Source organism: Staurois parvus, unplaced genomic scaffold (genome assembly GCF_062004578.1).
Source record: "Staurois parvus isolate SC_StPar_1 unplaced genomic scaffold, SC_StPar_1.0 ptg000827l, whole genome shotgun sequence".
NCBI classification, from domain to species: Eukaryota; Metazoa; Chordata; class Amphibia; order Anura; family Ranidae; genus Staurois; species Staurois parvus.
In genome coordinates this window covers 7,513,526-7,527,118 of record NW_028318623.1, presented here as the reverse complement: position 1 = coordinate 7,527,118, position 13,593 = coordinate 7,513,526, and the positions used below count along the sequence as shown (strand labels likewise).

At 42.4% G+C, this 13,593-nt stretch overlaps 1 protein-coding gene across 1 annotated transcript in view; it reads left to right on the top strand.

Moving 5' to 3' along the window:
* The window catches only part of LOC149443898 (cell adhesion molecule CEACAM5-like), an 81,589-nt gene that overhangs the window by 55,208 nt on the left and 12,788 nt on the right, over positions 1-13,593 (top strand). The window contains exons 4-5 of the mRNA XM_089655232.1: positions 8,728-8,994; positions 13,297-13,584. Coding sequence (XP_089511358.1) covers positions 8,728-8,994; positions 13,297-13,584 — 555 coding nt within the window. The remainder of the gene's footprint in view (positions 1-8,727; positions 8,995-13,296; positions 13,585-13,593) is intronic.

The following is a 13,593-nucleotide window of genomic DNA, read 5'->3' as shown; positions in this document are numbered from 1 at the left end:
TGTGGTTGGCAGCATATAGTTGGTTAGTTGTAGTGGTGAGTTTGATCCCCAAATAAGGGATGCTGTGTTGTTCCCAAGAGAACAGGAAATGTTTAGTCAGAATATTCTTGATCTTAGCGGGTGTGTAAAGATTTAAGATACAGGATTTGGGTTCATTGAGTTTGTAGTAAGAGACTTATGCGTAGGTATGGAGATGTGTACATATTGATTGGAGCGATTTATAGCGATTAGTGATCATTAGGATGATATCGTCTGCAAAAAGGCTAATTTTGTGTTCTTTTTTGAGGTAGTTCCTTTGAATGTTGGGTCATCTCTAAGTTTAGATGCTAACGGTTCGATGAGTAAGGTAAAAATTATGGGGGATAGGGGGCAGCCCTGTCTAGTGCCTTTGGATATGTAGAAGGGTTGTGAAAGTGTGCCATTAGTTAGAACTTTGGCAGAAGGGTTGGAGTAGAGGGATAGGATTGCCGATAACATCCAGTCTGTAATTCCACATTTTTGGAGTGTAAGTTTCATGAATTGTCAGTGAATTCGGTCAAATGCTTTTTCAGCATCTAGAGATAAAAGTAAGGAGGGTTGGCTAGTGGATTCAAGTTTGTGTAGGAGGGATATGATTCGTCTGGTTGTGTCTGGTGCTTGTCGACCAGGGATAAATCCCACTTGGTCTGGGTGGATTAGTGTAGGTAGGTTGGGGAGCAAACTTTGGGCAATTATTTTGGTGTATAGTTTTATATCTGTGTTCAGTAGTGAGATTGGTCTGTAGTTCTGGACCAATTGGGGATCTTTACTCGGCTTTGGAATAGTTGTGATTATCGATTATAGCATTTCGGTAGAGAATTCACCTGTAGAGGCGGCATGGTTGTATAGAACAGATAAATGTGGTGTGAGATTGGGTGCAAATATTTTGTAGAATTCGTTCGTGAAACCATCATTTCTGGGCATTTGTTTAGAGGTAAGGTTTTTATAGTTTTTTCTACTTCTACAGGAGAAATCGGTATGGAAAGAGATGTGAGTTGAGATGGTGAGTCGGGGAAGATTGGTGGTAGCTAGAAAGTTTTGGATAGATATAATCGTCGGTTGGGTTGTAGTTGGGTCATCTTTAATATTATATAAATTTTGGTAATAGGTCGCGAAAGCGTTGGCTATGTCTTGCGGGTTTGTAAGCGAGGCATGTGTGGTTGGGTGTTGAATTGTGGAGATTTTAGATTTGAGATGTTTTTGTTTAATTATTTTCGTTAAGAGTGAGTTTGCTTTATTACCGAGTGCGTAGAATTTGGATTTTGTTTTTTGAAGATTAATGTCATATTTGTGGAGTAAAATAGTTCGCAGTTTATTTCTGTCCAAGGTCAAGGCTGCGGGTGTGGAAGGATTTGGTTTTTTTTTGTTGATTTCTTCGTTTAGTTTGATAGAGGTTAATAGTTGATCGATTTGTTGGGACCGTTGCTTATTGATACGGGAGTTTAGTTGTATGAGGATACCTCTCATGTAAGCCTTGTAAGCGGGCCATATTGTTGTTATAGGAATGTCGGGAGTAGAATTAAATTCAAAAAATAAATTGTGGGCTTCTAACAGGTGTTTCTGGTTATCTGGGTTCTTCAGAATTGTAGAGTTTAGTCTCCAGATAGGCGGAATTGCTGAGCGTTGATTGTCGTCTAAGGATATGTTGATTGGAGCGTGGTCTGACCAGGTTATGGTACCAATTTTGGACAATATCACGTGTTGTAATGTCCATTTGTCCGTGATGAAAAAATCGATTCTGGAGTAGGAAAGGTGAGACGGGGAATAGTAGGTGTAGTCTCTCTCATTGCCGTGCTGACATCTCCAGATGTCGTAAAGATCATGGTTGTGCAGAAAGTAGTTGAAATTTAGTTTAGGGGATCTTTTGTTGGAGGATGAGTCTAAAAGAGGATTACCAATAGCATTGAAGTCTCCGCCAATGAGGAGTCTGCCTTGCTTATGAGTTGAAATGATAGTGTATAGCTTATGGTAAAATTGCATCTGGTTGTTGTTGGGGCCGTAGATATTTACTAGAGTGTTGAGAATGTCATTTATTTGGCAAACTAGGATACGATCGCGACCCTGGGGGTCAGCGATTTCTGAGATGTTTCGGAACTGAACAGAGTCCTTTATAGCTGTAATGACACCGTTTTTTTTCTTGAGATTAGTAGCCATATAGATATGTGAGAATCGATGGAGTTGTAGCCTGGGGGTCTTGTTTGTAGTGAAGTGGGTTTCCTGTAAAAAGAGTATGTCGGCCTGAAACGTTCGGGTTTCTTTTTGAAGCATCGATCTTTTGAAGGGAGAATTTAAGCCACGTACATTAAGAAATGTAATATTAATCATAATGTGAATCTCTTGCTTCAGGAACAGAATAATTGAGTTGTTGTTTGAGAAAATCGCGGTTGAATAAATGTGGCTGTGAGAAGGAGAATGTTATCAATTTTGCGGTGCAGACTGGGCTCCTTAGAGGAGTTAGGGTGGGTATTCTAAGATAATTCATTGAAGGTGAATACTGAAGTATAGTTGATTGACTGGTGGTGCCAGGGGAGGAGAGGAAGAGGAAGGTAGAAGTAGATAAAAAAGAACTTGCGTACAATGCAAGTGACCTGAGTAGCTCGATTTGCTACTTCAGAACTGGAGGGTATGAACAGGCTTTGACCGTGAAGAAGGTAATGCCAAACATTTTCTTGTAACATGAACATTTTCGGAACATGGCCGATCACCAGAAAATAGTAGAGCGGGATATAACATCTGAGATTAAGTATTAGTGGTGCAAAAAAGGTGTGCTGCATTGCCATTATTCTGCCTCCATATGTTGGACATTAGTAGGTGTGGATTGCTGTGTGTCCACAGGTAGTATATTCCAAGCTTTAAGTAAATCTAGGCCCACTTCGAGGGTTTTGATTGTGAAGACTCTACCATGTTGTTTCACGGTTAGCTTTGTGGGGAAACCCCATTGATAGCCTATGCCGTGGTTTCTTAAGTCTTTGGTAATGGTAATAATTTTTTCCCTGTTAAGGAGCGTGGCCTTTGATAGGTCTGCGAATAATCGGATATTTGCATGTGATGGTGGGAGCGGAGGTGGGTTTCTGGCTGCCGACATAATTTTTTCTTTAATGTGGTAGAAGTGAATACGCGCCAGAACATCTCTTGGGATAGATGCTGACAGAAATGAGGGTTTAGGTAGTTGGTGGGCTCGGTCTATAGCAAGCTCCATTTCAGAGAGAGGGGGAATGAGGAGTTTTATATATTGCTGTATATAGGGTAGCAGTGCCTCATTAGTGACGCTTTCGAGAATACCTCTGAACTTGATATTGTTACGTCTTGATCGATCTTCCAGATCGGCTAGTTTCAAATTAATTTGTTCGATGTCAGATGTATGATCCGCATGTGCGTCAATCAGATCGTTAAGCGCTATAATTATTTCTCCCACTCTGGACTCATTATGGAGTAATCTATGTTCTTGTTGCTGAACCAAATTAGTAATAGGCTAGTGATGATGATATTTCGCTATGTAGGGTTTGTCTGTGCGATAAAAGCATGTTTTTCATGTATATTTTGGTAATAGGCTGATCTGACGCAGGGAATGCTTCTATTACTGGTAGGTCAGTGTTAAGCTGAGGTGATGGATGGCTGAGGGCCTGGTACGCAGAAGACTGCTCGGGGTCAAGACGTGGCCTAGACTTGGCCGGGCTGCTTGTGGTGGGGGACATAGGGGGTGATGACTCACCAGGGTCCCCTGGATACAGTGGGTATTACAGTCTGGGATCCGTCTGCTGGGCTGTGTGGTCCCTCTCATGGCTGCTGCTTCTCATATTACTGCAGCCGGCGCCATCTTGGATTCCTGCTGTAACAACAGGGAAGAATTTTTGTTAATTTTCTCCTGCGGGGCATAGCTGGGGAGGTCTGGGCACTCAGTCGGGTAATCGCTGTGGGATTTATATCCCTTGAGGCCGATGTGTGCCACGCTTGTTTTGGCGGGTGGACGGAGCTGTCAGTGAAGCGCGTTCATCCAGGAGCCGGCCGCGCATGCGCCCCCCTATATTATATATATATATATATATATATATATATATATTTATATATAGCTAGATATATACGTATATAGTACAGTACAGTATATTTGAAATTAATTTTTTTAAATATTTTTTCTTATATTTTGTAATAAAAATGCATTTCAACATACAGTGTATATATATATATATATATATATACAGTGGGGATCGAAAGTTTGGGCACCCCAGCTAAAAATTTGTATTAATGTGCATAAAGAAGCCAAGGAAAGATGGAAAAATCTCCAAAAGGCATCAAATTACAGATTAGACATTCTTATAATATGTCAACAAAAGTTAGATTTTATTTCCATCATTTACACTTTCAAAATAACAGAAAACAAAAAAATGGCGTCTGCAAAAGTTTGGGCACCCTGCAGAGTTAATATCTTGTACTGCCCCCTTTGGCAAGTATCACAGCTTGTAAACGTTTTTTGTAGCCAGCCAAGAGTCTTTCAATTCTTGTTTGAGGTATCTTTGCCCATTCTTCCTTACAAAAGTCTTCCAGTTCTTTGAGATTTCTGGGCTGTCTGTCACGCACTGCTCTTTTAAGGTCTATCCATTGATTTTCAATTATGTTGAGGTCAGGAGATTGTGAAGGCCATGGCAAAACCTTCAGTTTACGCCTCTTGATGTAATCACCCGTGGATTTCGAGGTGTGTTTAGGATCATTATCCATTTGTAGAAGCCATCCTCTCTTTAACTTCAGCTTTTTCACAGATGGCATCAAGTTACCCTCCAAAATTTGCTGAAATTTTATTGAATCCATTGTTCCTTCTACTCGTGAGATGTTCCCTGTACCACTGGCTGCAACACAACCCCAAAGCATGATTGATCCAACCCCATGCTTAGCAGTTGGACAGAGGTTCTTTTCATTAAATTCTGTGGCCTTTCTTCTCCAAACGTACCTTTGCTCATTCCGGCCAAAAAGTTCAATTTTAACCTCATCGGTCCACAGAACTTTTTTCCAAAATGCATCAGGCTTGTCTATATGTTCATTTGCAAAGTTCAAACGATGATTTTTGTGGTGAGGACGTAGAAGAGGTTTTCTTCTGATGACTCTTCCATGAAGACCATATTTGTACAAGTATCTCTTTATAGTGGAATAGTGTACCACAACTCCAGTGTCTGCCAGATCTTTCTGGAGGGATCGTGCAGTCAAACGTGGGTTTTGAATTGTTTTTCTCACAATCCTGCGAGCTGTTCTGTCTGATATTTTTCTTGGTCTTCCAGATCTTGCTTTAACTTCCACTGTTCCTGATGACTGCCATTTCTTAATTACATTCCGAGCAGAGGATATTGACATCTGAAAACGCTTTTCTATCTTCTTATAGCCTTCTCCAGCTTTGTGAGCGTCAGCTATTTTCAGTTTCAGTTTTCTAGACAACTGCTTAGAAAAACCCATGGTGCTGATTGTTGGGGCAAGGTCAGATGAGTCTGGGCATTTAAAACCTTTGAGATTGACATCACCTGGTCTGCCCAGACGATGTTTGAGAACAATCCATGACACTGGCATGTCTCAGCTTTGCAAAGGGGGCAGTGCATGCTATAAATTCTGCAGGGTGCCCAAACTTTTGCAGATGCCATTTTTTTGTTTTCTGTTATTTTGAAAGTGTAAATGATAGAAATAAAATCTAACTTTTGTTGACATATTATAAGAATGTCTAATCTGTAATTTGATGCCTTTTGGAGATTTTTCCATCTTTCCTTGGCTTCTTTATGCACATTAATACAAATTTTTAGCTGGGGTGCCCAAACTTTCGATCCCCACTGTATATATATACATATATATTGAAATATATTTTGAAATATATTGAATATGGCCAAAATTGTAGAATTTCAAATATATATCAATATATTTGAGAAGAATATTTTTAAAATATATTTCAAATATATTTTTCTTCCATATGGGAAGCAGGAGGTGTAATAGCAGGGATTACATCATATCCTGTCCTTTCTCTCTGCAGTAAAAGGAAACAACAGTTCCCATCAACCACAGGGAATTGTGAATGTGTTCGGGTATACCAGGTCTGAATGTGTCTGAAAGTCTTGGTCCACCCGCAACAGGAAGATCGCAATTGGCGTTTTCATGCGTAGGCACCCTGATGCATTCATTTACGTTCACACGTGGGTATATGTGGGTGTGGGTGGGTGCTAAAAAATTTGGGGGGAAGGTTTTTTTGCGCTTGACTGTAACTTTAATTTTTTAGAATTAAAAAAAAAATTTCCATAACTGTTTTTTCATCACAAAGGGTCACAGGTTCTCTTTAATGAGACATCCAGTTGTCTCCCCTGTGCTCTACCGAATCTAATGCAACGCAGATTGCTGAGCATTACATTCTTTCCAGGCCATACTGCCTAGGGAAACTGTCAGGGAGTGGCGTTTTAAACGTCGCTTCCGGGTCAGCAACAAGAAGGGGAGGAGAATGGGCACTGTCAGAGCAGGCAGCAAAAGGGTTAAAAACCAACAGAAGTTTCAGTTTAAACTGGCTACATAAATTGTTATGGTATGTTTGTTTTCTTTAGAAATCAGCCACAGCCAGGGTAGAAAAGCCTGTGCCCTGTCAATATGCTGTAAAGAAGGACCCTTGCTCTGTGTGGGAAAGAAGTGGTCTCTCTGCAGAGGCCTGATACACCCTATGCTAAGTCAGAACCACAGCTCTCCAAACAGTAGGGAGAGTTTTGCTGAATGCAAGGACATAGGGCTGACTCAGTAGGGGGTGTGGTAGACATCTGAAGAGAGACAACTGCTTCCATCCAGAGAGCAAGGATCCCTCTCTCAAGCATTCTGGCACTAGATATGCTATTATACTCAGGCTGTGACTGCTTTCAGAAGAAAATTAATCTGCTCATCTACATGGACATACAATTTGCTGCACACAGATCCCCAGTTTGTTTGGCTTTAAACACAGTAGAATAGTATGCTATGGATATATGGGAATGTTCTGGTCCACTAGATAGTATTTAGCTGCATTAAGGTAGCACCCTCTAGTGTGCTACTAGAATAGTGTAGTGTATTATAGGCAAGATCATTGTGTGTGACTCATGGTGGTTGGGTGAGTCATGTGATTGAGGTCGGGTTATTGCAGGCCAGTTGGATGACTCAACAGGTTATGACGTAATCACCTCCTTCTGACTCTGGAGGATCATAGAACGTTCCAGAAGTCAGTAAGCAGATAGGGGTGGAGACCTAATCTGCATATTTATGTGGTGGGGTCTAGCCAATCCCAGGATTGGAGGCCCTGGTAGGGTGGTGGACAGGCCTATAAATATGGGAGAGTCAGGCTGACAGAGGAATTGGGTGGGACATGGAGTACCGAAGAGACTGTTAGTGCCTAGGAGGGGTCCTCTAGGTTTGGGAGGGAAGCCGGCCTCTAGGCTGGGCTCGGGGCTGGCTCAGGAGGATACATTCTGAGGAGAGGCATGGATTGGATCAATGCCTGCAGCAGCAGGGAGCAAGGAGGACAGTGTGAGTACAGTAGCACTCTCTGGGATCTACAAGGGGAAAGACTGCCAAACGTAGCAAGCTTTCTAAGGCCAGCATTGGGCTCAATCCTTTATCCTTGTCCTGGGAGATCTGAGAAGCCAGGAGGGCTGGTAGTGCTTGCAGGCTGTGGATCTGGGATGCAGCTCTATAGGGGGAGAGAAGAAGTCCCTGCATGCAGCTACGAGAAGTAAGATGATTTTTGAGGGGCTGCTAGTTCCTCACCCATAAAGGGCAGCTGCTGCTGATCCACATTGACTGATGGCTTTCAGGAAGTCCAGGATCTGCCTTTGTACATAGAAGGGAAGTTTCCTCCTTACATTGTTTCAAGTCAAACTGGGCATCCCATAATCCCTGTTTCCTATGCATGTACATTTCCCCTAATAAAATAACAAAACTAAGCTCATTGACTGGTCATTGTCTTTGGATGCAAGTCTGTGTGAAAAATCAACGGCTGTGCAGGGAGAGGCTGAGGGGTAACCATTACACAGCGACCCTCACAAGGGTAGACCTACATTAACAAAACTGGAAAACTTTGCATTTATGATCATGTATATGTACCGTATTTTATGCTGTATGCATGTAAACGTGTGTGCTAACCTTCACATGCGTATTTAGGTTTTGTGCTGCCCTAGGCAACACAAAAATTGGCACCCCCCCACGGACATTTACCAACACCCCAGCCCCCCACCACCTGAAAGAGCCTTCCACTACCACCAGGAAATCTCCCACCCCACCCCGACAAGCGATAAGGCACTCACCTTCACAGCTCTGGACATCTCCGGGAACAAGAGTCGGTCTTTGCATATAACATCAAGCAACCTGCAGCCTGTCTCAGAACCCACCTGGTCCCTGTGCTGCGTGTGTCCCTTCTTCCATTCCCTCTTTTAGGGGACAACGCTGCCCCCCTGAAAAATGCTGCTGCCCCCCTGGAAAACGCTACTGCCAACCTGAAAAATTCCGCCCTAGGCAAATGCCTTGTTTGCCTTGTGGTAAATACACCCCTGCATGCGTGTGCAGTTTCCCATTAAAGACACTTACAAAGCTTTAGACTGGTAGTGTAAAGAAAAGGGAAATTGTTTTACTGTTATAACAAGCTTGCACAGTTGTTTGTAAGATAAATATCTGTTTTCTAGTTTCACAGTTGCTTTGCTCTAACAGAAACAAACAATTGTGTCTCCCGTTTGACAGATCCGGTCTCTGATGTGAAGATAACCAGCAATATAACAGGACTGGTCTGGCCAGGAATAGATGTGGTGTCTCTGACCTGTTCAGCTCGCGGTACAGATGTTAATTACTTCTGGAGTCTACCCCAGGACCCCCGATATCACTTCACTGAGAACAATACAGTCCTCACAATTAGTCCTGTCACTGATAATGACAATGGAACCTTCACCTGTACAGCCAAAAACACAATAAACAGCCAGACCAGCAATGGAATAAGCTTCGAACTGGCCTGTGAGTATTAAACATGTTTAGAGGTTTCTTTAAAAGTAAGTCGTTTTGAGGGCATCCTTTTGATATTTTTGTTCTTGTTGAACTCTATTACCAGTACTTACTGGGTTGATTTACTAAAAGGCAAGGAAAATTGCACTTTGCAAGGGCATTTTCTCTTAGCTTAGTGAACGAGGTGAAGCTCTGCTGAATTTCATCATCCAATCATATTCAAGCAAAAACAGTGTTTTATTGTTTTCCTTGCATGTGTTTGGGTATTATTTGCAATGTGAATTTCCACCACATTCACTAAGCTAAAGTACAATTTCCTTGCAAAGTGAACAGCCTATTTGACTTTTAGTAAATCAGTCCCGTTAACTGCTTGACATCCGCACTATGGTGTCCGTTTGTGAACCAACGGTAATAGATCGCTGCTCAGTTCTCCGGCATTCTCAGAGAACACAGTTCTCCTGTGAATGCAGTTTATGAAGCAGTTCTCCAAACGAAGGGAGAACGGTCTCCAAACGCTGGAGAACGGTCTACAAACTCTGGAAAATGGCTCATTTTACTATAATCTCTCGAGATTACAGTAAAAGATCAGTTTACTAAACAGAGGTAAATTATCTCTGCTTAGTTTTCGGTCCCTCTGATTCTCCAGCTCTGGGCTGGAGAATCTGGAGGGAGAAAACAGATCTCCAGAGAAGGGCTGACATGATCTCCTGAGTGTCATAAACTGTGAATGACCAGAGAATAGCTGAGATCTGTTGAATCGCAGCTATTCTCTGTGTCATAAACGGACACCTTTAGCAGAAATACTGCTACAGGGTGGCAGGGGTGCACAAAATCATATATATATATATTTCATCCATTAATGCACTACTCATTGCACCGATTATGGTATTACTGTATATTCCGATTTTTGTTATATTGTTATTTATTGTAAATGGGCCATTTATGCACTTCTAGCTGGATGCTAACTGCATTTCATTGGCTCTGTACATGTACTTTGCACAAGGACAATAAAGTTGAATCTAAATCTAAATATATATATATATGTGTAATTTTGCAGTTCCGGGTAGGGTGCGCCCTACCTGCGTCGCCATTCGTGGCCTCGGCTGTCAATCCCAAAGGCCCTAGCCGGTGATTACTCGCCGGCACCAGGTGATCGCTGAGTATTATGGACAGAGGGAGAGAACTGTATGTAAACAATACAGATCTCTCCCCCCGTCAGATCCTGTACACTGCTTTGTATGGCTCTCATTAATAGTCAAATGTTGTATCGTACAAATTAATTTACATTCATATTTTCTTTAATGCTGAATGCCTTTTAAAATTCCTGTCTGCTTTGGACTTTCCATGTGATGCGTAGCAGCAGAAAAGACTGGATGGGCTGCTGAAAAAAATAAATCACAAGACTCTGCAGTTCTGCTTAGCATTAATAAACTTTACTCATTCTTTTCAAAACAAAACAAAAAGAATTGCACAGAATTCAGTTGTATGCCCACAACATGCAACTAGTACTCTTAAAAGAAGACCAAGCTGCAGTTTTTTTCCTAATTAAATGGTTTCCTTTAATTGTGGTTGCAATTGCTCCTTGTTACGTCGCTTGCTGGTGATATCCCCACTACCTTGTGCTTCAAACTTTCATGAGTATGATATTCTGGCTGAAACGTTGCAAGTGCTTAACAACAAATACATCAAATCTTTTTGTTATCTTGATAAACATTTTTGTTATTCTGTTGAAGTTCTTACCAGCTTAGGTGTATGTTTATGAAGCAGAGATAATTTATCTCATTTCAGTTCTCTGGGAAAAATCTTCTCCTCTGTCCCGCTGTTTATGAAGTGGAGAACATTTGCTCTCAGAAGGAGAAGAGACATTTTTCCTCTGAGAAGAGCTGAGATCTATGCAGAAGGGGGAGGGCTGCATGTGATCTCCTGAGATAATTGTGTGATTACAGATCACCTGAGTTTAAACAGTGAAACCAAAGTCAAACAGACCATGAAATTACATGAAAATAATAAGCACTGACCACTGGTATTCTTTAACGCACATTTTGGCACATTCTTTAACCGCCTCCCACCTGCCATATAGTCCAATGATGGGCGCAAGGTGGTTATCTCGTCCTGGGAGGATGTCATATGACGTCCTCCCACTCTCACCGCGCATGCGTGGCCCCCGGGAGCACGCAGCTCAATTGGCGGTGCGCTGTGTCCCTCGGACACAGCGGATCACCGATCACGGAAAGAGCCGAAGATGTCGGCTCAGTCATGTGATCAGCTGTGTCCAATCACAGCAGATCGCATGTCAATAGGGAAATGCCGGTTATCAGCATTTCTCTCCTCTCGAGCTGTCACACTGACAGCTCGAGAGGAGAGCCGGCAATTGGCTTTCCACAGAGGGGACATGTGCACTGATCATCAGGGAACTGATGATCAGTGTGTCCTGATGATCAGTGTAGCCCCAGCAGTGCCACCTGTCAGTGTCCATCAGTGCCAGCTGTCAGTGCTCATCCATGCCACCTGCCAGTCCCCATCAATGCCACATCAATGCCACATATCAGTGCCTACCAGCGCACATCAATGCCACATATCAGTGTCCATCTGAGCTGCCTTTCAGTGTCACCTATCAGTGCTGTCAGTCAGTGCCGCCTAGCAGTGCCAGTCAGTGCTGTCTATCAGTGTGCATCAGTGCCGCCTATCATTGCCGCCTATCAGTGCCGCCTAACAGTGCCAGTGAATGCCGCCTATCAGTGCCATGCCATATATGAGTGCTGCCTTTCAGTGCCCATCAGTGATGCCTGTCAATGCCCATCAGTGCCACCTGCCAGTGCCTCCTCATCAGTGCCCATCAGTGCCACCTATCAGTGTCCATCAGTGTACCCTATCAGTGCCCATCACTGCAGCCTCATTAGCGCACATCAGTGAAGGAGAAAAATCACTTATTTACAAAATGTTATAACAAAAACAAAGAAAAAATGTTTTTTTTTTTCAAAATTTTCAGTGGTTTTTGGTTTGTTTAAGAAAAAATAAAAACCCCAGAGGTGGTTAAATACCACCAAAATAAAGCTCTATCTATCTCAAAAAATGATAAAAATTTCATATGGGTACCGTGCAATGGTCATTCAAAGTGCAACAGTGCTGAAAGCTGGAAATTGGCCTGGGCAGGAAGCGGGTATAAGTGCCATGTAGGCTAGTGGTTAAATGTGTATTTTGGCTCCTTTTTATTGCGTATTTTAGCATTACTTACGTTCATTTTGCCGCTTTTTAACATGCTGTATTTTTTTAACACGCATTTTGACGTGGGTTTTTTTAATGTACATTTTGCCGCTTTTCTAAAGACACATTTTGGCACAGGTTATTTTAACATGCATTTTGGTGTGGTTTGTAATGCACATATTGGCTTTTCTTAGCACGTATTTTGGCACTTTTTTAAAGTGCATTTTAATTTGGTTTTTATGCATATTTTGGCAAACTGCACATCTGCTAGCCGCTTTTGAGTCCCATTTACAAATAATGGGACATGCATTTTGCATACGTTTCCAGAACACACACAAAACACAGGTAAAGAGTGAGCCAAAATACATGTTAAAAAAGCACCACCAAAATGCACATAAAAATTTCAACTCAACTCAATCAAGAAACAACAATACACTATAACTATACTGTTTATATGTTTGCGTATATATATACTGTATACTGTACACTATATAGAAAACACAAATATACATACATAAACATACAGTAGATAGGTATAATTTATATCAATGTTTAACCCCACTGCAGGGGCAGACTGACAACTCATGGGGCCCCCGGGCAATAGGGGATCATGGGGCCCCTGTGTCCTTGCCCAAACTCAAAAAAGCCTATGAAAAAGGTACCAGGGGCATCTCATGGGGCCCCCTACTGACCCCTGGCCCTCGGGCAGTGCCCGAGTTTCCAAATGGTCAGTCCGCCCCTGCCCCACTGGTGCTGATATTAGGAAGAAAGAAGCTTTCTTCCTCACATCACAGCAGCTTCTCACCAAAATTCTCCAGCTCTGGGCTGGAGAATATGGTATGGAGATATTTTAAAGAGATGGCCAGTGAGATCTTCAGTTGTCATTGGCCATCTCTGTGAAAGTGAATGACAGAAGAGTGTGTCCTGTGATGAGAAGGGAAGAATATGTTCTCCGCTCCTCACCTTGGCTTCATAAACTGGCACACCTGAGAGATCTCAGCTTTTCTCTCTTTCTTAAATGGACACCTTAGTGTCACTGCACCATGTTAGATAGATTTATATTTTCTTTTTGTTTGGACGTTCAGTAATAATGATGGTTTTAAATTGCAGCTAGGGTCTCGGCGGTGACACTGACCAGTAACACATCGGGATCATACATCTGGGTTGGAGAGGACTCCGTGTCTTTATATTGCTCAGCTATTGGATCAAATGTCACCTTCGGCTGGCAACTGAATGGAAAGCCATTGCCCCCAGGACCTCCATATTCACAAGGCGATTCTCCGCACTCCAACCTCATCATCAGCCCGATCTCCAGGGATGACTCTGGACCTTTCACCTGTGAAGCATCTAACCTGCTCAACAGCGAGACCAGCAATGCCCTGAACTTCAGCTTGGCCTGTGAGTGAT